Source organism: Durio zibethinus, chromosome 15, assembly GCF_047325235.1.
Source record: "Durio zibethinus cultivar Kanyao isolate XHJ-2024 chromosome 15, ASM4732523v1, whole genome shotgun sequence".
In the NCBI taxonomy this organism is placed as follows: Eukaryota; Viridiplantae; Streptophyta; class Magnoliopsida; order Malvales; family Malvaceae; genus Durio; species Durio zibethinus.
The window spans coordinates 3,390,943-3,417,090 of NC_143176.1; the positions used below are offsets into that span (position 1 = coordinate 3,390,943).

Sequence of the window (26,148 nt, forward strand, 5' to 3'; positions counted from 1 at the left end):
AAAACATGAATCAAAAACCAGATTCCACATGCCAAATATCACACTATTACACAGATAATAACAGTATACTCTGCAGTCAATGTCTATATCCCTACAACAACAGCTCTTCGATTCAGACGAATACACTAAACATCTGGTAATAACAGTAGGCACATGACAAGGGTGTAAAATATCTGATTTATTATTAGGGTGATGCTGGAACTGGATCAGTTCCGGAAACATGGGAGACAGCATCCTCTTTTGACATGGCAACATAGTTGACAGGAGCAGCCAGCCTCATACTATCCCTCTTCCCATCTTTAGCTGCAGATCTGCTTCCATTTTGATGAGCATTTAGAGACAACCTTCTGTTAGGGGTTCCATTGGCTCCTCCATTTGCTCGAGGACCCACCACCTTCTTTGTACCAGCAGGTCGAGCGGGGCTTGGTCTTGAACCGAAGATGGCTTCTTGTTCTGTGTTTTGCTGCTCGCTGAACTTCTTCTGATCCTGTAGGTTCATAAGTAACACTTAGTTGAAAAATAAGCTGAAAACTCTTTTTAGTTCACCTTCTTCCTGTCTAGATCCAGGTCCACGCTTGAAGTTATATGGTTGGAAGTAATAATGAATCAAAATCTTACCCTAAGCCTCCTCTTCTCTTCTTCTCTTTCTTGCCTGAGCATGGCATATTCATCTAGCATGGCAAGGAGGGGAACACCATCATACATAAAGGATACACCTCGATCTTCTTCCCAGGCTCGAGTTTTGGCAACCAAAGTGTCAACCATACCTCCAAAAGGTCAATAAAACCAATTAATACAAAGAACTCAGGCCATACATGCATGCCAAGCTTATCAAAAGTTGTCACATGATATGCTAACAATGGGTGGAAACTAGGAATTATTGGCTTCAGGGAATCATTTCATTTCATCTCTTAAAATTGGAATCCCATGCATTAGCCATACACATTAATTTTGTTCACACTAAACCATCACCTTTGAGATTTAAATTTTTAATTTGATTACCACATTCTTGATTGGTAAGAAGGAAGCAGAGAACACAATTAGGGCATACTTTCTATTTAGCCTCGGCAAAAATAGATTACAAGGAACTTTAAGACCAGAAATTGAATTGCTAATGATGGATCAAGGAGATTTTGTTTTTTTACCAGTATTATTACCTTGTGTAGAATAAAATAAACACCGAAAATGCACATGCACATATTATCCACCAATGGCATATGAATCATCATGTTTGACTCTAGATGGTCCTACCTGGAATTTTGTTGACCAGAATACGAGCTTTCTCGGCACGCTTGAGATTTAAGTGTGCACCCCTGCTTGCATTGTACCTGTTCTCATCCTGTTCCAATAGGAAAATATCAGCAGAATCGAAACACACTGTAAGGTAGAGGAATTTAGCTATGACCATTCACAGCGAAGAATACCATCAAATCTGTGTCTATAGTACTATTTTATACTTTTCCCTATATACAGGTACATGGGCGTGAATCTTACAAATGCTGATGAGCTAACAGTCACTCAAATATGCCAAATCCAAAACATTTATCAGGGAACATTGGAATATGTTGAGGGATTCAAGGATCAGCACTAAGGTACATAGCATTTACTATTTAGCAAGAATGAGATCAAGCCACAGCACTTCAGGCCAAGATTCTTAATTGTGTCACGTTAGGATGAAAGGTTGGACAACAATATTATGGCCAGATTATTGATCCTGATCTTCAACACAAATTGAGACACCAGCTCCCAAGCAAGACAGAGGTGGGAGCAAGAAGCCAGAGACAAAGAGAGGTTGAGAGAGAGATCACAAGTACCCGATTGTAGTCTTCAAGCCAACTTTCTTCTTCACAAGCTGACATCCATTTTTCAAGCCTATCCAATATTTCTTTTCTACTAAGGGCCTCTTCTTTTGCTTTTGCTATCTGATTATCCATGTCAGCTAGTAACTCAGCAGGCTCAACATTCCCAGAATCAATCTGAGCCATAATTTTCTCCCTAGCAGCCTCTGGATCTATCTCTATATGAGCACGAGCAAATATCTCCTCAAGCTCTACTTGCCTTTTGAAAGCAATTTCCTTCATCCTGCTTGACTTTTGCTGATCAAGCCTTTCAACTTCCACCTCCGCCTTCATGACAAAAGAAAATAATATAATTAAGCAACTGCTTTCACTCAAACTTAAACAACTAACTAAGAAACTTGATTACCTGCTCAATCAGATCCAGAGCAAGAGCACCAGGAACAGTCACTTCACCAACCGATGAAGAGACGTTGCAGGTAACATGGTCAAATAATCTTCTTTCTTCTTCTGGAGTGTCCATCAAATTCCAAAGATCAATTAGCTGAGTTGCTAACTCTTGAAGCTGTCAAAACAGCAACATTATTGACTTCATAATTTCATTTCTTGGAACAGAAGTATGAAGATAAATAAAGCAGCTCATATATCTATGTCCTGTATAAAGATGACTCCATTAGGTCATATATCTACGTCCAACGGTTCAAGAAACACAGTATCAAGAAGAGAAATGAGAAGCATATTTTCAAATAGAAAAAAAGATGGAAAGAAAAAAAAATGCTATTTACAACAGAGATACCTTATGAAGCCTCTGCTTCTTATCTTCATTTAGAGCTGAGACTGTCTTGGCCAACCTCAATAGTGTGTCATTGCTGATGCTTTTTGACTGCACACCTGTAGAGTCATCCAAGCTTGGATGAACTTCAGTTACAGTACTGAAGAAGTCCATTCCAAGGACAGAGCAGAGATCATGCACAGTGCTGACAAATTCAAGGACTTTATGCAGCCGATCACTCTGCAATGCAATGAGAACTTAGTGGATTGAACTAGATGACAGGATATCTAAGGCAATGAAATTACCTTCTCTTTTTGAAGTTCTTGGAGCTTTACTTGATATTCGTCCAACTTCTTCAGGGACAAGTCAGACTCATCCACAACAAGAGTACCTGTCTGCTCACTGGCATTCCCAGCAATTTCCCCACATATCTTCTGAATATGTGACTGTACATCAGAAAACTCCTTAACTCTCTCCTCTTTCTGTTTCCAAAGCTGTTTGAGCGCTGGTGCTATAGCAGCAAGTTGTTCCTTGATTGTTCCCGATGCCTTCTCTGGCTGTAATAAAACCCAAAGGAATAATGAGGAATCCAGCTCACAGTATTTTACAGTAAACTTACAACTAGCATTCATTTGCTATTATATGTAGCAACTTTGAATATAAAGTGAAATTAAGTGATTGCTCACAATGCCAACAAAACTTTTGTCTCCAAGCGCTGATACAAGAGTAGAAAGTTCAAGTTTGGCATCTGACAAGGCCTGAAGAAGTTGTGCTCTTGATTTTGCAGCCTGCTCAACCTTCCTCTTGTACACATCCAAGCACTCTTGCTCTATCTGAAGAAGCATCTTGTCTCTCTCTTCATCACTTTCTCCAACTTCATCCCAAATTTCCTAAAATCAATTGCAGAACATTTTACCCGCCATATTTCCACATACAGGCATGTATAGAAACAAAAATTTTATGGGAGAGAACGAAGTTAGAAGCCACATTACCTGTAGTTTCTGCAGTAAAGAACCACAAGTGGTTTCTCCTAAAAGAGGGTTTTGCACATCTGTTACCGCCATTCACTCTACCACTTCAACCTAGCCTGCACCAGGGGAAGCATTTAATAGATGTTAACTCAATTTTCTTTTAAAACCTAAGTTACACATGAAAAGAACAAACCATGACTAGGGAACTCTATACCTTATTGACCAGCTAGAAACAGCACTTTACCAGACCAAATGACATAAAAACCTAAAAGCAAAGGTGGTAAACAATGGCAAACCATTAAGTTAGGAAAAGTTTCAAGAATTATAGTAACAAAAGAATATCATGGCAATAAAATAAATAAAACTTAAAATTTACAAAGACATCAATTGCTAGGGCGTTGGCATATTAAAATGATATAAAAGAACCTCAAAGGTATAAGTAAACAAACTAGATAATGCCCCTATATTTTGACTTTCAGGAATTGTGATAAGCTCACTAACTGGAAGTATTATTTAATTCAGATCATATTACAAAAGAACAGAAATATCATACATATTGCACCAAAATGCAGTGGATCAAGCAAGTAAATTGCAGAAAATTTAGTCTTTCAAACACTGAAATTTACAAGGAAAAAATGAATCTTGAATAACTTATTGCAAGAACCAACAAAAAGTACTATTGAATATCTTACTTTAAAAACCAACAAAAGTGAATCTTGCAATTCTGAATGAAATTTACAAAGGAAAAAAAAAAAAAACACAAATCTTTTGTATCTTACTTCAAGAAGACCCCTTTCAAATAAGCTTAATAGAGATACCAGCTCGATCTATTGAGCTTCCAATATGTCAACCAAAAGCAACATAAAACAAAATCACCAGAAATATGAAACGCCATGGTCAAACCATCAGCATAAGAAAAAAGTTTAACTTCTTCACCCCCACATTCCTCAACAGCCAAAGCAAACCTTAGCTTAATTCACTAAAGCCAAACAATCAGCTTGAACAACAAAAACCCAACTTCAGAATTTATTTCTTTCTCAAAATTCACTTGACATTCAATCACTAAATTAACCAACAAAGTCTAATGCTAAAAAACCTTCATTTTCCACATAAACCCACACTCATTCACAAAAGCAACTAAAAGAGCAACTCCAAAACACCACAGATCTCCCTTATACCCATCTAGAACCAAAAAAAAAACCATACTTTCTTTACTTCAAGATCGAAAAAACAAGAAAAGAAATGGATGAAAATGCAGCAAAGACAACAAAGAAGCAGAAAGGACAAAAACAAGGCATACCCAGATCTTTTAAGCGAAGATTTCTGAGTTTTTTTTTTCTTCAGATCTAAAGCTTTGGTACCTGCAGAGAATGCGTTTGTGAGAGTAAGAGAAGCATAGTTCAGAGAACAGAAATTGCAATGCAGTCGATGGGACCCTCTACTTATCTAATTGTCCTGACAAATTCTTCTAATTGATAAGTACCCGTGTTTTCCGGGTTTATTTACGAAGATGACACTGTCAGTGCCTAACCTTCTGAATTTAACCAGAGCAACAAAATGAACGAGATCATAAATTTTGAGTAGCTTCAATTGAACCTCACCTATTTGATAATTTATATATTTATATCATATAAAATATTAAAAATTTATATTTTTATATTTTATTTTATATAAAAATTATATTTTATAATTCATGAATATATAAAAATATAAATTTTTGTTACACTTATTTATTATTTTTATTAAAATTTTAAATCATAATATTTTTATATTTTTATTTATACTTTTTCATATCATATTATTATATTATATTTGAAATTATCTATTGTAATTTCAAATAAATCATTTGCATGGATAAAAAAATGAAAATGGCATATGTGTAGTTAACGTGAAGAAAGAGGACAAATAGATGACGTTGATGACAAAACATTAAAGAAATGGTGTAACCAAGGGAGAAACAAAAGGCAAAGGTGATGGATGGGTCATTGTTAGGTGGTGGCATCACGAATCAAACAGGTCCCCATCTTACAAAAATCTTGAAGCTCTCATTAGTAGCTGCGCAAGTTAGTTTTTAAACATTGCTGTCATAATTAAAACTACATTGCAGGCCTCTTTTTGTGTTTCCATGTTGAAGATTATTATTACTTCGTTTTTGGTAGTTAGATTTGTTTTTCAATTTTTATATTATATTTATTTTTATATTCGTATTTAATAAATATTTTAAATTTATTTTTATTTTTATTTTCGTAAATATTTAATGGACATGATATTTTTTATGCCCATAACTTAAAAAAAAAAAAAAACTAAAAGCTAATTTTTTATTTTTTATTTTTATCTTACATATTTAGATACTTTTTTATAAATATAGATTAATATATATTTTTCAATAAAATATATTAATTTTAATTAATTTAAAATAATAATTTATATTATCTAATAAAAAATTTATATACTAAATATGTATAAATATATATATATATAGAGTTCGAGTATGATATGAGTGCTATATTATTTATCTTCATCTTCGTTCTCAAATAAAAATTTAAAATCATATCAATCATCATTCTTATAATCATAATGCAATATCCATTCACATTTATATTTAAATAAAAAATCAGATTTTTCATTGGATATGAGTAAAATTAATATCTTACCCCATTCTTATATATGCTTTGGTATAATAATTTACATACTTTCTTTATCTCATTTTTTTATCTTTTTTTTTTAATGCTCTAAAATTAAGTCTTATTTATTTTTTTTAAATATCTAAAATTCCTTTTTTATATTTTAAAATTATTTTTTATGATATTTTTATTTTTTAACATTAAAAATTATGAAACTTTAATTTTATAAAAAATTTTAAAATTTAATTTTAAATACATTAAAATTATTTTTTTTTTAAATTTCATAAAAATTAATATATAATAAATATTTTGAGACAAAAAAATATAAAATTTTTTATTCATAATTTAATTTATGTGTCATGTGAATGTTGTCATGTTCATCTTGCTTGTAAACTAGACTTGGTATCTTTCTTTGGCCATTTATTTAATGGGCTATTATAGCTTAAAACACTTTTATTGTGACTAACATTTGCATTTTCATTTTACTTTTATTTTATTTTATTTTTTCATGCATGAATAAATTTTAATATTTACATGAAAAAATAAATTAAAAAAATGAAATGAAAGTGAGAGAATAATAGAGTTGTTCATGGATTGGATCGAGCTGAGATCATACTGGTATTAATAGTTTATATATTTATTTAGGCCTGATTCAACCTAAAATTTTGAGTTTCAAAATTTTTTCAAATTCAACTCAAATTAAAAAAATAAGTCTCAAGTTCATCCATTAAACTTAATTTATATAATAAAAAATTAAAAAAAGTATGATTAAATTAAATTAATGAGATTATGTTTAATTACATATATATAATTTAAACATAAAAATTATATATGTAAAAAATAAAAATAAAAATTAAGTTTAATAAAAGACATATAATTTTTATTTTTATTTTTTATATGTATGTTAATTAATTTATATATAATTCACATATATATATCAAAATAACAAATTTAAATATATGAATTCTAATATAATTGTATCGAGTTCAAGTTTTAAATATTTTATCCAATTTTCAATATGAAATTTAAATGAATTTAAAAATTATGTTTAAATTTATTTAATAAATTTTATTTTTTTATCAAAATTATTTTAAATTTTAAACGAACTTTTGAGTTTAGAAGGATAGTCAAATCCCTTTAATTGGCTTAAAAAATAGTTATAATTTTAATGAAATTTATAATGAAAAAATGGCACTTTAGAGATTTAATACTAATTAATTAGTTGGTGGAGAATTAAAAATCCCGTTTAATAGCAAGGTATTGTAAGTGAAGTTTGACTAGATATTTGAATATATCATCGAATGATTTACTCAACATGTGGGATAGATTATTCACTTTTTCACCAGTAATCATTTATGTCTCAAAAATCTATGAAAAAAATAAAGCAAAAAAAAAAAAAAAAAACTATGAAAAAGGGTGGCCAGTGAGTGTTGCTGGGTCTCCTCGGCTTGGCTGCATTGAACCTGCCAAACCGCTTCACATGATTTTTGTCCTTTGTTTGTGAGTTTTTTAAAACAGTCATTTCGCCGGAAATTATTAAGGAAAGAAAAGAAAGAGAAAGCGGGGATGAATAAAGTGAACTCGAAGTGAAAGTTAATTTAGTTTATTTATGATTATGAATAAATTTATTTAAAATTTGATTGTTTATTATTTATTATTTATTTATTTATAATAATAATATTAATTTTTTATTTTTTATTTTATTTTAAAATTTATTTATATTTATTTGATTTTGTTTATATTAATTTAAAATTTATTAATTTAAATTTATTTAATTATAATATATTTATTATTATAAATATATTCATTTTTATATATTCATTAACATATTTATTTAATATTTATAAATAAATTTATTTTATTTAATTGAATTAAACATAAATCTAATAAAAAATTTTATCATTTTGAATAATAAAGTAATTTTTTATTAAATACGAATAAATTACTTAAATATATTTTTTTGTTTATATTCAATTGATTTACAACCTTAAAAATATATATTTAAAACATTATCAAATACATATGTAGGGCTGTAAACGAGTCGAACCGAGTCGAATAGTGAAAAATTCGAGTTCGAACTCGACTCATAACTTGGGGTTCGATATTCGACTCGAGCTCGATCGAGTTTTATTTTTGAAACTCGAGTTCGATTCGTGATCGAATTTGAGCTACTCGAGCTCGTTCGATTAAGCTCGATTAATATGTAAAAATAAGCTCGATTCGTATATTCGACAAGAGTTCGATTATTCATGCTCGAACTCGGACTCGAAATATTTTATTAATTAAAATAATAAAAATATATTTAAATATAAAATGTCGATTAGGCTCGCGAGCTACTCGAGTCAGATATAAAAATACTCGAATTCGGCTCGATCGATAAGTCGAGCTACTCGAGCTCGAGCTCGACTCGACAATAATCGAACCGAATTCGAGTTTTTTTCGAATCGAACCCGAGTAACTTGCAAGTACTAATGTATCATTTACACCCCTATATATATGTATACACAATATTAGTGAATATTTTAAAATTTTTAATTTTAAATATATTTTAAGATCAAATATATATTTTTAAAAATTTTAAAATTATTTTTGTGATCTGTTATTATATTATTCATTAAGAATATATTTATTAGCATCATTATATTATAATTAATCAATTACCATTAAAAATTATTTGAGCTTATTAAAATTTTATATAAAATATTGATGAATCACGTTATAATTCTTTATTATAATGGATAATCATGAAATTGTTGATAAAATGTACTTGCGGACGGTGTTCTATTTCCTCGGTTCCTCCTCGAAAAAAGCAACAAAATTTGAATAAAATTTAAAATTAGAAATGGAAAATTTTCGAAGAATTTGAGTTGGTGTTGGAAGCAAAACAATTCAAAAGAGGTGGATTACACGTGGCAACTAGCTACAACAAATTTTCTTAAGGAATCCACGTGGCAGATTATGGGAGTTCCAAGTCATTGTGTCCCAGAAACAAGAGTTTTAATTTTCTTTTGTCTTCACTTTCTGTTTGTTTCCTATGAATCGGTGGAAGCAGACGAAGAGACAGAGAATCTCAAACATAAGACTGTTTCACTTCTTCAATCTCCTCAATCTGTCATCTAATGTTTTATTTTTTGACAATTTGATCCTTCACCATTTCGGGGATTTGCAATCAAGGACTTATAAAACTCTCAGATTCACAACTGTGCGCTATCATGTGTTCCTTTCCTCGTTTATCGCAATAGATTTGCATGGCTATTTTATCCTTTGTATCTTTTGTTTTGAAGATTGTCTGATTTTTAAGAACGAAAACTCTATGTCAAATGAACAAAATGAAAGCCGAAATTCCATCCTTATATTTGGTTTCTTTTCTTATCATCTGCTTGAAATTTCTTTGTTTTGATACGAAGAAATGTTTGATTGGTGCAGGGTGTGTTTATGTTGTTTCATAGATTCGTGGTACAATAGTAAGAGCAATGCAAAAGGATCAAGGTTCCAGTGCACCATCTACACCGACTAGTGGTCGAGTTCGGCATCGGAGACGTTCCAATGAGGTCTGTATTATTCCATGAATATATCTTCTCATGTTCTGTCTGTCTGTCTGTGTTGCTTGGGCCAGTTCATGTATGAAACAGATAATTCTCTGTAATATCTAAACTTGGTTAGCATTTGAACATCTCCGGCATGTTTGGATTAGATCCCTTCTCTTTTTCTTTTCTCCTCAAGTTGTGAAACTGTGATTGTGTTCTTTGATGTCAGTTTCCTGTTGAGATGAGCAGAACAAATGGAAACCATTTACTTGCCAATGATCACAACAAATATAGATCAATGTGGATTCGTGCATGTTCATCTCTGTGGATGTTGGGAGGCTTCCTCTTGATTCTCTATTTAGGGCATCTTTATATTTGGGCCATGGTTGTTATTATCCAAATATTCATGGCAAGAGAGCTCTTCAATCTACTCAGAAAAGCTCATGAAGATAAACGCCTGCCTGGGTTCAGGATCTTGAACTGGTATCAAAAATTACGATGCAAGTTTGATATGTGGTAGCAACTTAGAGACTGATATGCTGATGGCATTTTATGTCCCTGCAGGCACTTTTACTTCACGGCTATGCTCTTTGTGTATGGTCGCATTTTCAGTCACGGGCTCGTGAATACAGTAACTTCAGATAAATTTTTCTATAGGCTTGTGAGTAGGCTCATCAAGTATCAGATGGTTATTTGTTATTTCTTATACATAGCAGGTTCGTATCTATTGTGCTTTTAAAAAGAAGCAAGACACACATATTCTTTGTACATAATGTTTTAATTTGATTGCTGTTTCTCAATTATGATGAAGTCGATTAACTTGTCTGGTTGTCTAGAACTTTAAGTTCCATGTTACTTTATTATGTTCCTGAAATTTCAGTCAATTAATAATAGTATTAAGTTGCTTTTATCTTCATTCCCTTGTTATCTGCCTGCTCTGCAGTGAGCTTGTTGAGCTATGAATCTTATATTCTCCACCCAATTGAAAAGGTTTCGATTTGTTCTGGATTCAGGTTTCATGTGGTTCATTCTTACACTAAAGAAGAAGATGTACAAATATCAATTTGGACAGTTTGCATGGACACACATGATTCTCATTGTCGTCTTCACTCAGTCTGCATTTACTGTAGCCAACATTTTTGAAGGCATCTTCTGGTAACATGCTAGCCAAATTAGTCTTTAGCCGCTTGTTTGCTTTTTATCCCATATATAAAATTAAATTGTTTTGATCATTTACTCTATTTTGTCCTATTAATGAAATCTAACAAATCTTGGATTTATGCAGGTTCCTTCTCCCAGCATCACTAATTGCTGTCAATGATGTTGCTGCTTATTTCTTTGGCTTCTTTTTTGGTAAAACTCCTTTGATCAAGCTATCTCCTAAAAAAACATGGGAGGGTTTCATTGGAGCATCAGTTGCAACTATGATCTCAGCATTTGTGGTAAGAATTTTTACACTGTGATTGACTCAGTCTTCAACTTGTTTTTGGATAGAATTGAAATAGTAAAGATTCCTCATTCATTTTTCTTTTGTGCCATCGGTTTTAGTTTGATTCTGCGAGGTGATTAATTTCTGAAATGTTAGAATATTGTCAGCACTCAGTTGAATCTAATCAGGGTGCTTTGATCATCTGAGGGTAACTGGTGTACAAAATCATGAATTGAAAACAAAATTTTGCAAATGTTGGAAAGCCGATTGATCAATGGGAGATGGATTGACTCTTGGAACAACTTTCATACTGTGATATATTGGTGTTATGGATCGATGATCCATCAACATAATTTCTTCACTATCTTTTATGCAGCTTGCAAATGTCTTTGGTCATTTTCAGTGGCTGACATGTCCAAGGAAGGTAACTCATCATGGAATGCATTCATCTTTAAACAAAAAACGCGATGCTATTCTGATAATACTCATATGACTGAAATGCATGCAGGATTTATCAACTGGTTGGCTTCACTGCGATCCCGATCCACTTTTTAAGCCAGAGTATTATCCTTTGCCAGTATGGATTTCTCAAAGGGTGAGTGAGAGATCTAGAAGTATTAATACGAATGGACGAATTAGATTCTATTTAAACTTTGTTAATTAAATATTTCTTATTTCTTAGTTCTTGACAGTAATTTACTTTTATTAATATGTTGCAGTTGTCTTGGAAAGAGATAGCAATTTTGCCAGTTCAGTGGCATGCTTTATGGCTCGGTTTATTTGCATCAATTATTGCTCCATTTGGAGGCTTTTTCGCAAGTGGTTTCAAGAGAGCTTTCAAGATTAAGGTGCACTTTTTGTTTGTTAATGTGCTGTTTAAAATTGTAAAACTGACATTCGTGAACTTCCTCGTACCTCCTCCGACCTCCTTGACCAACCATCTCTCGGGTGACACAGGACTTTGGCGATAGTATACCCGGACACGGTGGATTTACTGACAGAATGGACTGCCAGGCAAGCTGCTAGTTGTATGACTTGATTTCTATAACATAACATCTTGTCTGTGTCTGCTAGTTTTTTTCATTTTTCTTCTGCATCTATTAACAGCTCAATGTGAGAACTTTTTGTTTGTTTAAATATTGTGTATATCTGTTTCCAGATGGTAATGGCTGTTTTTGCATACATCTATCATCAGTCATTTGTTGTTCCCCAAGACTATACGGTTGAGATGATTATAAACGAGGTAACTGCTTATTCTCATCATATCTGGAAATTTCTTGAAAGATTCCATTCCGAAGAATGATCACGGAACTTCTCGTATGAGAATTAATTATGGCCTTATTTTTCTTCTTGTTCTCTAGATATTAAGCAGCCTTACTTTGGAGGAGCAGCAAATTCTATATACGAAGTTGGGGCAGATATTGCAGGAGAGAATGCTTGGACTATATTGAAGTTTAGTCAAATGCACTTAGTTCCTGGTAAGTGTTTCACAATTTGAAATTTCTCTGAAAGTGAAGGAGAACAATGTAAGATTTTCTTTCTCATATGAGGGTTGGACACGATTACGGTTGGTGGAGGTGTTAACCTTAAGAAAACCAATAATGAAGGATGTTTTAATTCTGCTGACAGTATTTCAGACCTATTAAACTATGTTACTCAGACTCGGAGGTCAGTTTCAGATTCGGCAAAGTGTCTGACACGCGTATGTTCATTTTTTTCTGAGTTTTTCATTGGTACTTCAAGGAAAATGAAGAGTGGATGCAACAACATAGCTATAACAAATGATAATAGCCATTGACGTTTGAATTCAGCAATTGAGTTCTGAACCTCTTTCACAAGCTCCTCAGATGAAAACTGCAGCATAAACCAACCTTAAGAACATAAAATTGCACAAAATAGTAACATATTTTTTTAAAAAAAGAATGTCTATGTTAGCAGTTTGAAGCAATATACATTACCTGCAAATTTTCACTTTTAAAAATATCTCCAACTGCCAGGTTCTGCTTTATCAAGTTTATAATGTTCTCTTTCTGGTTCTCCAGATAGTCATTCACTGCCTTTGGACTTGAAACAGAAGCCAAATTCTGTTCATTTAGCTTTACATTTGCCTGCAATGGTGAAACAATGAACTGTTGCTGGTGTGACCTCACACACACAAACAGATGCTTATTTATAGATACTTGATCATCATAAACAGGTACTTCTTACCTGAATCTCTAGAAGTTTGGCTCCATAAAGCTGCCTACCTTGATCCTCAAACAAGGATTAGGGAATATTGATTTCCACCATCTGATCGAACATCATAAAGTCAAGTTAGTATTCTAGAAACAGGGAAAGAGAGAGACCTCAATTTGCAGAATGAAATTAAACTTATCTAAATGTTAGCGTCAATAACCTTGCAAAGCTGGTCTAGGATATTGCATTATCTGTCGCTTGGTCTCTCGCAAATTGCATCACTTCTCGACACTTTTGCAATAATGATTCCTTGACCTGCAGATTCATGCAGCTGAAAAGTTCCATTCAAACCTAAACGTTGGAATTAGAATAATAAAAAAATGGTGAGTGTTCATATTTATGGTAACCTGCTTTAAGTCAGTGCATCCAGGAAGAAGCTTATCAGCAATGGAGCCATTCAACTCAGGTAAATCCCTGTAGAATAGTTCTACACCAACCGCTTCATGAACTCCTTCAGGACCATTTTGGAACAATCCTCACCAACCGCGGGTGGAACTTCTACACTCAACCTTACCCACATAAAATTCAATAGTCTTAGTAAAATTAAAATGAAATAACATGAAGGAACAGCAAATCTTCAAATTATGACAATATCAATGAAACAAACCACCAAAATCTGACTCTTGAATTAGTCTCTTCAGTCCCAGTGACCTTTATATCAGCTGGAAGCTTATCGTTTCGACTCCCAAAGCCGCTGAAGAAGCTGCTGAAGCCTTAATAAGATATGTGTTTCGAGGAGATGAGAGTGGTGGTTGTTTTAGCGGGAAAAAGAAGACGTTCTTTGAGATGATAATTTAAGGTTCATTTTTGGATTTTGCTATTGAATTGGAGAATTGGCTTTTTGAAAGAAAGAGCAACTGTGGTTTTGGGACTGAAACGATTAGATTTTTTATTTAAATTGAGGAGTTATGTTGAGTAAACACTGAGCTCCATCGTTGCTGCTACGAGGAAGCTTGAAGCTTTGGCTGTTTGAAGACAAAAACTTCAACTTTGTTGTCTGATATTTTCAACGAAGTAAACGGCCCGTTTTCATAAACCTTCAGTAAAATCTTTTGATTACTTCTTTTTTTTTTTTTTTTTTGTCCTACTTGAAGTTAAATATTCGATTAAAAAAATATTATACAATCTTATCATCAAACTGTCCATTTCGATATTTTGTATATTATTGATATATATTTTATATATTATAAATAAATTATAAATATAATCTCTTTAATATATATTTATTTTAAAAATTAATATATTATTCATTAATAAAGTGATATAAATATAAAATTTTATATTATTATTAATATTGTTATATCTTAAAATACAATTAGTTAAATAGATCAAGATAAATTATTAATTCATTAAAAGATTTATGACTTTTATTTTTTTTAAGATTTTTTGAGTTTATAAATTATTTATTAATAAAAAAATTATGAAAATTCAAACTTAAATGTTTTATATTCAAATTTTAAATCTTAATCATTTTGCTAATTCTTATTAATTATTTTATTTATAATTTAATTTTCATTATCAATAATTTTTTTAATACAAAATTTATAAATTCAATTTAAATTTCATGAAAACCTATCATATGTTTTGATATTAAAATAACGTAACTTTCTGTTACCTAATTTTTTTTAAAAAAAATTCATAAATTTTAGAAAACCAAACCTGTGGAAGTCATGACTTACAAAGAAGGATAAAGAATTTTTTAAAATTTTATTTCTTTGATTAGTATCTATGAAAATGTAACAAAATAATAAAAAATTAAAATTAAAAAAAAATTCATGTTTATTTAATTGTAATAATTAGAGGAAGCTTATTAAAACCGACTTTGACTTGATTAAAGCTTAATCCCAACGAGAAAAACGATCGAACAAACCGACGCCGTTCCTTACAAGTTCGTTCCTTGTCTTAGCTGTCTGCTTGTCTGTGTGTCTCTTTTTAATTGCAGAACCGAACCCAACATCTCGAACTGTACCAAACGAACTTAACACTTTCACTCTCAAACTCTCCCCTTTTCTTCTCTTCGTTCACTGACAGCCGCTAGTAGTAATCTAAAAGCTTCAAATATCGAAATGGAAGGAGTGGGCTCCACGAGGGTGGGCCGGGCTTCGGCCAGGTACGGTTCGACGGCGGTGTTCAATGGCCCGGTGAGGAAGTGGAAGAAGAAGTGGGTCCACGTTTCGCCTTCATCCACTGTTAAACACTCTCAATCCAACGGCAACGGCTCCGCCGCAACCAGCATCCTACTCTGTCGGTGGACCCCACTCTCCTCCGCTGATTCCGGGTCTTCCGCCGTCGACGGCGAGGACGATGAGCAGCCCCCCAAGCGCAAGTTCCGCTATACCCCGGTAAGTGTATAAATATACGTATATTATCATGTATGCGTATACATACACGTATGTATACGTGTATTTAGGTCTTATCTTTCTTTTTTCTGGTGGTTTTAGCTAGGGTTTTGCTCACTATTTTTTTTTCATGATACTCAACTGTTAGCTTTTATTCCCAACTTGTCATGGTTTCATGGAATCAAGTTATGGAATTTGAAATTTCAGTATATTTTATGCTTCATAAAGAATGGGTTTTTTTTTCCTTCAATTATTGCATTATCTTGTTGATTTTGCTTGAATATTTGGTGTTTTGTCTGTTTGGGTTTTGGCTGCTTATGTTAAAAAAAATAATGGTAATAAAAAAATGGTCGTTGATTGTCATTTTTGCAGGTTGCTGTGTTGGAGGAAGAGCGTAAAAGGGCAGCTGCAAAACAGGTTGAAGATGAAGCTAAGACAGATGTGAATGAGACCAACCAGTCCCCACATTGGCTATCACCCAAGGCTGATAACAAGCTGAACATGAATAAAGATTTGAAGAAAGAAACTCAGGTAACAACTTTAATTTTGTTTTAATTATCTTAATTGAATTTGAAAGGTGAAAATAATTGCAATTGGATCTCTTGAAAGGGGACTAAAAATTGAAAAGGATAGTTGGAAATTCGTGTCTGGAAAATTTGTGTGTGATCGGGGTGTTCATAATTCAGTTTTAACCAAATTAACCGACCAAATCGATTTAATTCAGTTAATCGGTCGGCGGTCGATTAACGAAAATGATTTTTAAAAAAATTTGATTTTAGGTTAATTCGGTTCGAAAATCGAATTAACCGAAATTTTAATGAAATATAATATAATCCATATATAAAATAAAAAATCCATGAAATTGATCATTTTATTTCGTAAGTTGTTAGAGTTTTAATATAATGCTATATTGAATATTTTGTTAGATAATTTTATTTTGTTTGTTTAAATATGAGAAATTAAGAGTTTAAAATATAATTTAATTTAAATATATTTATTATTCGGTTAACCAAAAAAAATTAACCGAACCAACCGAATTAAATTCGGCTAGTTAATTTTCAAAAGTAAAAAATTTGGTTTGGTTCTTCGGTTTTGGATAATTTGGTTCGAAATTAATTGAACCGACCGAATGAACACTCCTACTGTCTGAGAAGTAGTTGATGAACATAAGGAGAAGATAGAAGATAGTCTTGATTTTTGGAATAACATTTGTTAAAATGTTTGGAACTTGTGTGTCTCATGCCTTCCATGTCAGATGGTTGGCATGTTTGAAGGAAAAAGTTGGGCTTTGGTTCTTGGAAGATGTTTACTTGTGTGCCAGCTAGTTGTGTTCAATACAGGCAAATGAGGTAGAAATTCTAAATGCCAAACATGAAATGGTTAAGATGTAGCAGGAAACAAGCCTTTTTCAAGTAGTAATGCCATTGTAATGGTAGCATCATTCAGTTTTTAGGGTATTGTTGGTCCATCCTATATACAGCTGACTCACAACCTTAAAGTGCATTAATCTGTTCCTGTTTTGGATCGTACCGATGCATTTAACGGGTGGGAACTGAACAGTTTTATGATGGTTTAGGGATCAATTTGACATCCCTAGGATTAAATCTCTTCACTTGCATTGTTCTCAAAACATATGGGCAACATCTTGCTCAAATTCCTTCTGTGTTGTAGGATTCAAGCATGAGTAATTTGGACTTGGGTTTGTGTTTGAAAGGCCATGATGGCAACCGCGATTCTGTTGGTGAGAAGGAAGGTCATGAGAAGGCAGCAAGGTCAGCAGGATTTTGGACAATGGCTTAACATTTAATTAGTTCAAAGGGAAAGAGTTCATGTGCCAACAAGAATCCAAAGCAATGCATCATATGTAGAATATAGCAGTTATATATGCTTGGTCATATAATTAGTTTGTGATGTATATTCTAGCCAGCCTTAGCGGTCGTTTGCACCTTATCAAAGCTTCAACTTATACTGCAGATCCATTTCCTATGTCAGTGAAGCTATTATACATAGAATAGAACCCTTAGATTGATATATGTCTCCTTTGTTGCTCTGTTTGCATAGCATTATATGAAATATTTGGGTTGAATAGGATCAAAACATCTTACTTGTCCGCTTTCAGTTGCTGTCAACGTCCATATCATGGTAGAAAAGTTGATTTTAAAGTTGCAACGGGAGATTGATTTGCTTCCTCTTGGGGGTACACATGTTACCAACCATCCTCAAATAGCCTCATAAAAGGCAACCCGATGCATAAAGCTCCTGCTATATGCGGGGTTTGGGGAAGGGTCGGACCACTGCGTTTAGTGTAGACAGCCTTGCCTTGCATTTTCACAAGAGGCTGTTTCCGTGACCCGAATCCGTTACCTTCGAGTCACATGGCAGCAATCAAGGCTCCCCTTTTATGAGAAGTAATAAGACACGAAATTGAAGGCCAAAAATATAGATAGAGAAAATTTTTTAACATGAAACCTCATATGTATATAATTCTTATGACACAGGCAAAGTTTTTGAAAATTTGCCACAGCAACTCTACCTAGTCCATCAAGCATCGGAGCCTTTGTCACTTGTGTTATTCTCAGCTGCATCGTTATCCAGTGCTTGAGTAACACCAACCTCAGCTGCACGAATAACTCGATCATAGAGCATGTATCCAGACTGTAGCAGGGAAAGAAACAAACATTTTGTTAGTAACTTAATAAACTATGACAACTGAAGCTATTCAAACAGCATTTTGTAAAGACAAGGAAAGTCGTGGTTGATTACCAATCATATTTCTTCAACCAAACTTTTGAACTAACCATAATAGATGATAGACAAATGGAACTGTTACAACAAATACGGATTAGAAAATAATACCTTCAAAACATGAGCAACTGTGCCAGGAGGCTTAGAATTCTCTGGTACTTGGAAAACTGCGTTGTGCCTATGTGGATCAAACGGTTCATTTGTGGGATCGAATTTTTGCACTCCAAACTTTCCAAATACCTGAAAGCAAGAACATTTATAACTGGTTAGTAACAAATTTAATAAATTATAGAACACATGTAGAGGCCAAATCATTGTCAGAGTGACAGGAACATTAACAACTCAGCCTCATGAGAGCTCCCACTACCATAGGAAGCTGTGAAACTAACTTATGACAAAAAGTTTACCTGTCCAAGCTGTTTCTCAGTCATTTCAACTCCTTCTAGGAGTGTCTTTAGGAGTGGTACAGCTCCAACAGTGTCTTTGGATTCGTCGATCTTAGAGAAACTTCCTTTAACATGTGTAGAAGCCCTTCCTAAATTGTCTGCAACATCTAGTAAGCCCTTAGCAAAATTCTGCACCACATTGACAAATAATTACCATCATTTTCTGTGAATTCCAAATACAACAGAAATCAAGTGGTCATTGTATCACCAACAATACCTGTATGGCAAATTTTTTCGAGTTCTCAGCTTCACGTCTTGTTCTGGCCATAACATTCTCCATTTCTGCAAGAGTGCGCACCACTTTGTCCTGCATTTGTTCAATCTCCTTCTCCTTTGCCTTAAAGAGTCCTTCTTTCTCCTCCACAAGTTTGACCATATCAGCCATTGATAGGTCACCATCACTATCAGAATCTGAATCAGAAAATGCAGTTTGTTTAGTGGCTGTTTTCCTTCTCTTATCAGATTGAGGCATTGTATTTTGGGATTCTGAGTTAAAGCCTGACTCTTTTGCTTGATCGGTAACTTCAGCCTCTCCAAGATTCGTATCACCACTTGGTTTTGTAGGCTCTTGACCATTATTTTCTACAGCACTCCCATGTTCCTTTTCTGAAGGCTCAGGGGAGGAAAACAAAGAGACCCCAAATCGTTGAAATGCAGAGAAATTGATGTTTGAACGATGCAGCAGAGACACATCACTTATCACCAACTGCACAGAGAAAGAGCATGCAACATATAGTATTGGACCGAACCTCGAAGAAAATGCAGTAAAATGAAAACTTTTATAGATATCCATGGACTAGGTTACAGTTTGAAGAAACGAAAATATGGGTTTAAGATCCTAGAGGATCACTCAATTACTTGAAAAAGATAGAACCTTAAAACCAAACGAGACCCTGATCAAATGAATATGAAAATTGAGGTTACAGCTCATAAATCATTAATGTAATAACTTCATTAAGGCAATTAGTAAATTGTTCTCCTTTGTTTATGTTTGATTCATTGCAATAACAAAAATTGCATCTTTCACTTCCAAGTGCTAAACTTTTACACAATCAATGCATATAATTTACAACAAAAAGCAGCAAAATCAATCAAAAAGACCAAAAAGAAAAGCTGAAACCAATCTAAAGACCCTAAAGGAAGATACTTTCATAAAAATTTAAAACCTTTAACTTTCAATTTTCCAATATGATAAAAGAAGAATACATAATAAAAAAACAATGCCCAGATGAAAAAATCATCAAGGTTTAGCTAATTTAAACGAAGCCCTTAAACCCTAGCAATACCACTTCTCACAATTAACCCAAAAAAATCAAGGGTTTTATTCATTTCATTTGTTATAACATTTTAGTACCTTATTCTGAGATTCACGCACGAGAGAGTGAAACTGAGTGGAAAAGCCCGGCGGTTGAAGCTCCTTTGAGGCAGAGAGAAGCAAGGAGCGTGCACCTACGCTCTTGGAAACGCGTGACAAAGCCCTGGACATCAACATCTCTGAATAAGAACAAGGAAGGAAGAAGGTTTAGGGTTTTAGAGGGTCAGAATTGTAAATAAAAAATTTTAAGGAGAAATTTAGAGGAGAGAAAGAAGGAATTCTTAATACATGACAAAAATTCTCTTTAAGCCTCAAAATTTTTCTTTAAAAAATATCCATATATAAAATATTAATTTTATTCTTTAATAAGTAATAATTATACTATTTTTACACTCTAATTTTAAAGTTTTCAAAATTTTATTTTCAAAAAATCTTTAAAAGTTTCAAAAATAAAATTTCAAAAATTTTAAAATTTTGAAAGTCTTTAAAACTCTCATAAATTAATTTATGAGAGCTTTAAAGTTTTTTCAAAAATTCATTACTAAGAACTTTAAAGGTTTTTTGGGGAATTTATTTTCAAAAAACTTAAATTCGACAAAATATTATTATAAACTCTAAATAATTTTTACATCAATTTAAATCAAATTAATCAACAAACATGTAAAAATTTTATTTGCAATTAATGAAATACTCAAATAACTTATAATTTAGAGGTTGGTTAGATAGTTTTAGGGTTAAGTTTAGATTAAATTTGGATTGAGAGTAAGAGAATGAAGAAAATAGTTAAAAAGGTATAAAAGAAAATGTGATTTTGTTATATGAGGGTGTATTTGAAAGAAATAAAAATTTTTATTTTAGAAGTGGGATATATTTAGTAATGAAGTGTAAAGAGAAATTTTGTAGGTCTAATTTTTTGATGAAAAAAGTTGATTTTATTTTTTTTATTGACTAAACTATCCTTAAGAGTCATATTGGTGAATTTGAACATATTTTGAGGGTCTTATTGTTTTGTTAATGTTTAATGTTTGGTGTTTGATTAAACCTAATAATTTATATATTTGTATCATATAAAATATTAAAATTTTATATATTTATATTATATTTTATATAAAATTTATCATAATTTGTATCAATATAAAAATATAAAAAAAATTTTATTTTGTTAAAAATAATTATAATTTTTGTTAAAATTTTAAATCATATTATTTTTTTATTTTTATTTATATCATTTTTATGTCATATTATTATATCATATTTAAAATTATTAAATCTATGTTTGATATTAAAACATCGAAAAGGATTTTTTTTTTTTTTTTTTGGTTCACAGATAATTAAACATGTGGTCGAGACATGTAGTCAAAACGACAGTGTATAACTAAAGTTATATAAATGGGCTTGGACATCTTTCTTGAAATATTAGATTGGGCCTGAGTCAAAGCCCATGAATATGAAAAAAATATCTTCCCCTTTTGCAGTTAAACAGCCGATTTTAATCTTATTTTCAATTTTAATATAAGATACAAGAATATTAATTAATGAAGGCATTAAAATAAGACAATTATGCTAAAGAACGAATGAACAGTCATATACCGTACAAACAGGCCTTTTCAAGCGCCCTTTTCGGGCCTCCAGCTCTATTTGTGCGAGCGCGCGTGTGTTTTTGAACTTATGCGTGCAACAATGCGAGTGCTCATGCAAAGAGGCATGTCTAATAGATGCTTTTGTTGCCAGAAGTGCAAACAGTATCATTCAGAAATGTTTTCTACATTTTTGGAATAAAGATATAAATAATATGAGTATTCAAAAATTAAATTCGATTCAAATAAAAATTAAATTAAATTAAATTATTTTTTAATTAAGTTTAAGCTTAAATAGTTTAATTTATTGATCAAATCGAATTCAAATATTTTTATAATCGATTCAAATAACTCACGAATTTAATCAAAATTATATATTTTAATATATTTTAATTAATAAAATATCTCAAACTCGAATCTAAACACAAATAATCGAATTTTTATCAAATATAAAAATTAAACTTATTTTTATATGTTAATCGAGTCTACTCAAATGAATTTGAATAGCTCGATTTTTATCTCGAGTCAAATTCAAATTAAAAAAATAAAATTCAATTGAATTCGAGTCGAGTTTCAAACTTCGAATTTCGAGTTAAACTTGAACTCAAGTTTAACACTATATCAACTTAAACTCGATTAATTACACTTCTAATTTGGACTATAATAATGGACACTAGATACACAAAGAAACAATATTAACCAATAAAATTGTTCTTCATTGCGAAATAAGGTCCTTCAAATGCATAAATTTGAATAACAAGTTTAGTCCAAACTATCACATATGGTGGCTGATACATAAAGACTCATCAATTGATTTAACACAACAAAAAGCAGCTAGAGATCTTCGAGATACAAGCTGAGGAAGACAATCTGTGGAGCCTAATCTCGAATCCTACGACTTACTTTGGCTCTTTGGGAAAATGCAGTTTGATAAGTGCAGGAAGCTCGGCCAGCTCAACTCGAGGCTTGCCCAGTAAAACACTCCTCAACTTTTCATCACAATTTACGACATTCTTGTTGTTCAGATCCTAATCAAGAAAAACTGGCATCCTGAGAGACTTTCAAGTAAATGTGTAGAGAAGCTAGAGCACCAAGAGTACATACTTCAAAAGCAATCTATGAATATACAGTTGCAAGAAAACAGAATGATCCATATGAACCTTTTCTAAAATAAAAGATAAGGTAAGAAACTACAGCCTTTTGGAGCTCGGTGCTCAATTACCAGCCACAATAAACAATTAAACCTACATAAGAAAGTCTTAATAACAAATTAAATCAATAAATAATCTTTAGAGCGAGTCATGGTGGTAACGGGAATGCCCACAACTTCCTTCTTCATTAGCATCAAATTTTCTTCCTATCAAACAATGATCTAGCACATGGTTAACATTTCCTAGTGTCATAACGCAGACAGGTGAGATCATTGTCATCATGAACAACCATCTCCACAAATGCCAGTATAACATAATCATCACTGAGAAAAAACCCACATATTTATTAAAAAAAATGCTATTTGCCTCAGCACTTTTTGCACCAACTATTTGCCCCTAATAACCCAAGCACAAACACAGACAGAGAAAGATAGTGGGGCTGACTTGCTAAACTGACTAAACCCAGTCAAATGCATTCATTTTTGTTTTGTCTGTCTATCCGTGGGAATACGACCTCTTGTTCTGATCTATCTGATGTATGACTCCGAGACAATTAGAAGAAAGACCGAAATAGGGCTTTTTCTATGCTTTGAAGTATCTCGCTGCAAATGAATCCCATTGAACAATAGGATCCAACCCTTTACCCAGCGAATTCAGAACCTTTCGTTTTTATCGACGAAGCCAGCCTTACATAGAATCTTATTTTCATTCTCTTTTTCTTTGTCAAAGACTAAACATCACAATAATTTATCAGTCCAACTCTAACATTCTACTGTGAACTTGATGAATCAGTAAACCATGAAACTTATTCAATAACCTACATGCCACGTAAGAGAGTGCAAATAATTGCCAAAAAAAAAAGCATTGGGGGTAAGTAAAGCATCTCAGTAATTCATTTACAAACATACGATTAAGAAAAAAGAATCAACTTTTTAATAGCAGGGTGCAAAACTAAATTGGAGAGCTAAGAATACCTGAAGATTGTTCTCTTTGATATAAGACCAAACGCGCATGAAGCAACCCAAACGTGAAATCTGAGACTGACCCACAAACTCTCTAACTGTGGAAGGAAGATTTACAAGGTCAATCAAGTTAGCAAGCTTCTTGGGGTTATCTGTAATTGTCTTCTTTAGTCTCTGTGGCAGCATCTTTCTACCTTCTTCTCTTCTTCCTCTCTATAAACCCAAGAACCATATATCAAATACTTAAAAAAAAAAAACACTTATTTTCCAACACCCAATAACGTTTAAGAATTATACAGTCAGTTACTAAATTAACAACAAAAACACAAACTTCAGAGCAATTTTATCTAACATATGGCGCATTTTTGTAATCAAGTTCAAAACCTTCTGATTCCGTTGTCATTTTCATATGAAAATATCAAAACTTATTTTTCAGCACCCAATAACGTTTAAGAATTATATACTCAGCTACTAAAGAAACAAAAAAAACACAAACTTCAGAGGAATTTTATCGAACAGTTGGCGGATTTTTATTATCAAGTTCAAATCTTTCCGATTTCGCTGGCCATTTTCAATTGCTAAAGTAACAGAGTTGAATTAGAAGAGAGCTCGTTTACCTCGAGAGAGATGGGATGGCTGGAAAGTTGAGGGGCAAATGGTAAATAGTAGCAGTTCTGAATACCAAACTTGTTTCTTTAGCAGTCGATAGAGGGAAAGAAAGGAAGAGAAATTTTGACAAAAGGTATAGTAATAACAGGTGAGCGATTTTATGGGCTTAACCAAAACAGCAAGTGTAACAGGGGTGCAATTGAATAAAATAAATTAATAATATCTTTATAAGCAAATCCAATTTTAGATTTTAGAGGTCAAAAGAATCATTAATTAGCCAAAGAAATAACTATTGTGACAAAAAAATTAATAAAGAAATAAATTTTCTTGGCATTTTTTATCATAAATTTCATAATCATTTGATTATGCCATTATGTAATTCATAATAGCTTTTTTTTAAAAGGTAATTCATGGTAGCTTTTTGCATAGTAATTAATTTAAAATTTTGCTTAAAGCATAATTAAATCGATCATCATTGAATTTGATTAATAATGCGTTTGGATTGAAGAGAGAGAAAAAAAAAAAAGAAAGTACAGTAAAGAAATATAAAAAAAACAAAATATATCTTTTTTGTTTGAATAAATTTTTAATTAAAAAAAAAAGAAAGAGATAGAAATCAAATAACTTTTGATTTTTTTTATAAATCTAATTTTTTTAATACCTCAATTTAGAGAAAAAACTAGAAAAAGAAAAGTTGAAAAATATTTTTTTATAAAAAAATCATTATGTTCATCTTTTTATTAATACTAAAAACTTAATAAAATAACTTAAGCAGATCACAATCATCCTGTAATTTTATTAAAGTCATTTTTTTTTTTTGAATAAGTTTTACATATCTCTTTCAATATAAAAATTTTTTATAATTTTTTGATGATTTAATTTTGATGAATGGTTGAATATAAATAGATATATTTTTTGGGTTTATATGATGATGGATTAACTCAAAATCCATCAATACATGTTTGTAAAATATCTTCATGTTTCACTTGATTAAAAATCATTAATATAACAACAATTGTGAGGTCAAACAAGATAGTAAACATATCATGATTCAAGAGTATTCTAAAATCACAAATAATGAAAAGATTATAATTGAAAAAAATTATTATAATGAATCATTTCTTTTTTTTTCATTCTTTATTCGAATAATGTTGTTAAAATTTTTTTACTTTATTAATTTTAATTATCCAAATAAAAGTTACATATATTATTTATTTTCTTTTTAAAAACTTTTTTTTCATTATTTTATTTTTTTTATTTATTAATATTTATCCAAACATAACATAAAACTTTACTTTTAAACAAAAATAATACTAAGATAAAAAGTTTTTAACCTCGTCTTATAATTTTTTTTTTCTTTTTATGTATGAAAAAAAATTCATTCATTAATGAAAATTTTGATCTTATTACAATCTTATTATTCATAATTGTCAAATTAATTGTAATTTTACATTTGGCATAATGAGATGTAATTTTTTTTTATAGAGTTTGGATAAGAGTATCAAGTTGACAATAACTATAACATGTAATGTCAATTTCTTGATCGATTATGTACTAAAATCGATCTCTAGATATAAATATTCGCACCACCTTTATATTTGTAAATACATTTTATGAGATAAAATTATAAAATTCAATAAATCGAAACAA

General features: G+C 31.6%; 5 protein-coding genes and 1 pseudogene across 8 annotated transcripts; 2 read left to right on the forward strand and 4 right to left on the reverse strand.

The window, feature by feature from the left end:
- Positions 1-6: 6 nt before the first annotated feature.
- LOC111301574 (65-kDa microtubule-associated protein 1-like) lies at positions 7-4,925 on the reverse strand. Its single transcript, XM_022897354.2, has 11 exons — positions 4,840-4,925; positions 3,754-3,804; positions 3,561-3,655; positions 3,255-3,458; positions 2,874-3,125; positions 2,593-2,808; positions 2,206-2,361; positions 1,815-2,126; positions 1,252-1,339; positions 619-767; positions 7-487 (listed from the first exon to the last, which is right to left on the reverse strand). The coding sequence occupies exons 3-11, from the start codon at positions 3,630-3,632 to the stop codon at positions 185-187; spliced, it is 1,752 nt and encodes a 583-aa protein (XP_022753089.2). The 5' UTR covers positions 3,633-3,655; positions 3,754-3,804; positions 4,840-4,925; the 3' UTR covers positions 7-184.
- A 4,253-nt stretch (positions 4,926-9,178) lies between these two features.
- LOC111301575 (phosphatidate cytidylyltransferase 1-like) lies at positions 9,179-12,949 on the forward strand. 3 transcript variants are annotated; one of them, XR_016328038.1, is made up of 12 exons: positions 9,179-9,365; positions 9,590-9,714; positions 9,920-10,173; positions 10,255-10,406; positions 10,704-10,845; positions 10,976-11,132; positions 11,496-11,543; positions 11,628-11,714; positions 11,839-11,967; positions 12,077-12,147; positions 12,279-12,362; positions 12,481-12,497. XR_016328038.1 is itself a non-coding variant. In XM_022897355.2 (12 exons), the coding sequence occupies exons 2-12, from the start codon at positions 9,637-9,639 to the stop codon at positions 12,568-12,570; spliced, it is 1,278 nt and encodes a 425-aa protein (XP_022753090.2). In that variant the 5' UTR covers positions 9,182-9,365; positions 9,590-9,636; the 3' UTR covers positions 12,571-12,831. The 3 variants fall into 3 exon arrangements, 2 of the variants coding, with proteins under 2 accessions (XP_022753090.2, XP_089600502.1); XM_022897355.2 differs by having other exon boundaries at positions 9,182-9,365; positions 12,077-12,133; positions 12,481-12,831; XM_089744376.1 differs by lacking the exon at positions 9,179-9,365 and having other exon boundaries at positions 9,379-9,714; positions 12,077-12,133; positions 12,481-12,949.
- Positions 12,776-15,026, reverse strand: LOC149514527 (trigger factor-like protein TIG, Chloroplastic; annotated as a pseudogene). Its single transcript, XR_016327930.1, has 6 exons — positions 15,014-15,026; positions 13,702-13,805; positions 13,515-13,609; positions 13,328-13,408; positions 13,078-13,227; positions 12,776-12,973 (listed from the first exon to the last, which is right to left on the reverse strand). The product of XR_016327930.1 is annotated as a trigger factor-like protein TIG, Chloroplastic (transcript).
- A 179-nt stretch (positions 15,027-15,205) lies between these two features.
- On the forward strand, positions 15,206-17,790 carry LOC111301578 (uncharacterized). The gene is made up of 3 exons (XM_022897360.2): positions 15,206-15,696; positions 16,066-16,224; positions 17,365-17,790. The coding sequence occupies exons 1-3, from the start codon at positions 15,421-15,423 to the stop codon at positions 17,491-17,493; spliced, it is 564 nt and encodes a 187-aa protein (XP_022753095.2). The 5' UTR covers positions 15,206-15,420; the 3' UTR covers positions 17,494-17,790.
- A 327-nt stretch (positions 17,791-18,117) lies between these two features.
- On the reverse strand, positions 18,118-20,471 carry LOC111301577 (grpE protein homolog 2, mitochondrial-like). The gene is made up of 5 exons (XM_022897358.2): positions 20,239-20,471; positions 19,102-19,590; positions 18,846-19,013; positions 18,550-18,678; positions 18,118-18,348 (listed from the first exon to the last, which is right to left on the reverse strand). The coding sequence occupies exons 1-5, from the start codon at positions 20,374-20,376 to the stop codon at positions 18,235-18,237; spliced, it is 1,038 nt and encodes a 345-aa protein (XP_022753093.1). The 5' UTR covers positions 20,377-20,471; the 3' UTR covers positions 18,118-18,234.
- Positions 20,472-22,471: 2,000 nt separating this feature from the next.
- LOC111302248 (SWIB/MDM2 domain superfamily protein) lies at positions 22,472-24,645 on the reverse strand. The gene is made up of 3 exons (XM_022898179.2): positions 24,507-24,645; positions 23,902-24,102; positions 22,472-22,804 (listed from the first exon to the last, which is right to left on the reverse strand). Exons 2-3 carry the CDS (start codon positions 24,073-24,075, stop codon positions 22,676-22,678), a joined length of 303 nt encoding a protein of 100 aa, XP_022753914.1. The 5' UTR covers positions 24,076-24,102; positions 24,507-24,645; the 3' UTR covers positions 22,472-22,675.
- Positions 24,646-26,148: the final 1,503 nt, after the last annotated feature.

What these genes read in the sequence shown, in the direction of transcription:
- LOC111301574 (XM_022897354.2), bottom strand. Translation starts at nt 3,632, where the DNA reads ATGGCGGTAACAGATGTGCAAAACCCTCTTTTAGGAGAAACCACTTGT. An exon ending in CTCTGGATCTGATTGAGCAG is followed by an intron (nt 2,127 to 2,205) that starts GTAATCAAGTTT and finishes TTTGTCATGAAG; the next exon opens with GCGGAGGTGGAAGTTGAAAG. An exon ending in GGCTTGAAGACTACAATCGG is followed by an intron (nt 1,340 to 1,814) that starts GTACTTGTGATC and finishes CTATTGGAACAG; the next exon opens with GATGAGAACAGGTACAATGC.
- LOC111301575 (XM_022897355.2), top strand. Translation starts at nt 9,637, where the DNA reads ATGCAAAAGGATCAAGGTTCCAGTGCACCATCTACACCGACTAGTGGT. An exon ending in CTATGATCTCAGCATTTGTG is followed by an intron (nt 11,133 to 11,495) that starts GTAAGAATTTTT and finishes TCTTTTATGCAG; the next exon opens with CTTGCAAATGTCTTTGGTCA. An exon ending in TTGAGATGATTATAAACGAG is followed by an intron (nt 12,363 to 12,480) that starts GTAACTGCTTAT and finishes CTTGTTCTCTAG; the next exon opens with ATATTAAGCAGCCTTACTTT.
- LOC111301578 (XM_022897360.2), top strand. Translation starts at nt 15,421, where the DNA reads ATGGAAGGAGTGGGCTCCACGAGGGTGGGCCGGGCTTCGGCCAGGTAC. An exon ending in GCAAGTTCCGCTATACCCCG is followed by an intron (nt 15,697 to 16,065) that starts GTAAGTGTATAA and finishes TCATTTTTGCAG; the next exon opens with GTTGCTGTGTTGGAGGAAGA. An exon ending in ATTTGAAGAAAGAAACTCAG is followed by an intron (nt 16,225 to 17,364) that starts GTAACAACTTTA and finishes TCTGTGTTGTAG; the next exon opens with GATTCAAGCATGAGTAATTT.
- LOC111301577 (XM_022897358.2), bottom strand. Translation starts at nt 20,376, where the DNA reads ATGTTGATGTCCAGGGCTTTGTCACGCGTTTCCAAGAGCGTAGGTGCA. An exon ending in TGCGTGAATCTCAGAATAAG is followed by an intron (nt 19,591 to 20,238) that starts GTACTAAAATGT and finishes TTCTCTGTGCAG; the next exon opens with TTGGTGATAAGTGATGTGTC. An exon ending in CGAAAAAATTTGCCATACAG is followed by an intron (nt 19,014 to 19,101) that starts GTATTGTTGGTG and finishes AATGTGGTGCAG; the next exon opens with AATTTTGCTAAGGGCTTACT.
- LOC111302248 (XM_022898179.2), bottom strand. Translation starts at nt 24,075, where the DNA reads ATGCTGCCACAGAGACTAAAGAAGACAATTACAGATAACCCCAAGAAG. An exon ending in TCAAAGAGAACAATCTTCAG is followed by an intron (nt 22,805 to 23,901) that starts GTATTCTTAGCT and finishes TTTCTTGATTAG; the next exon opens with GATCTGAACAACAAGAATGT.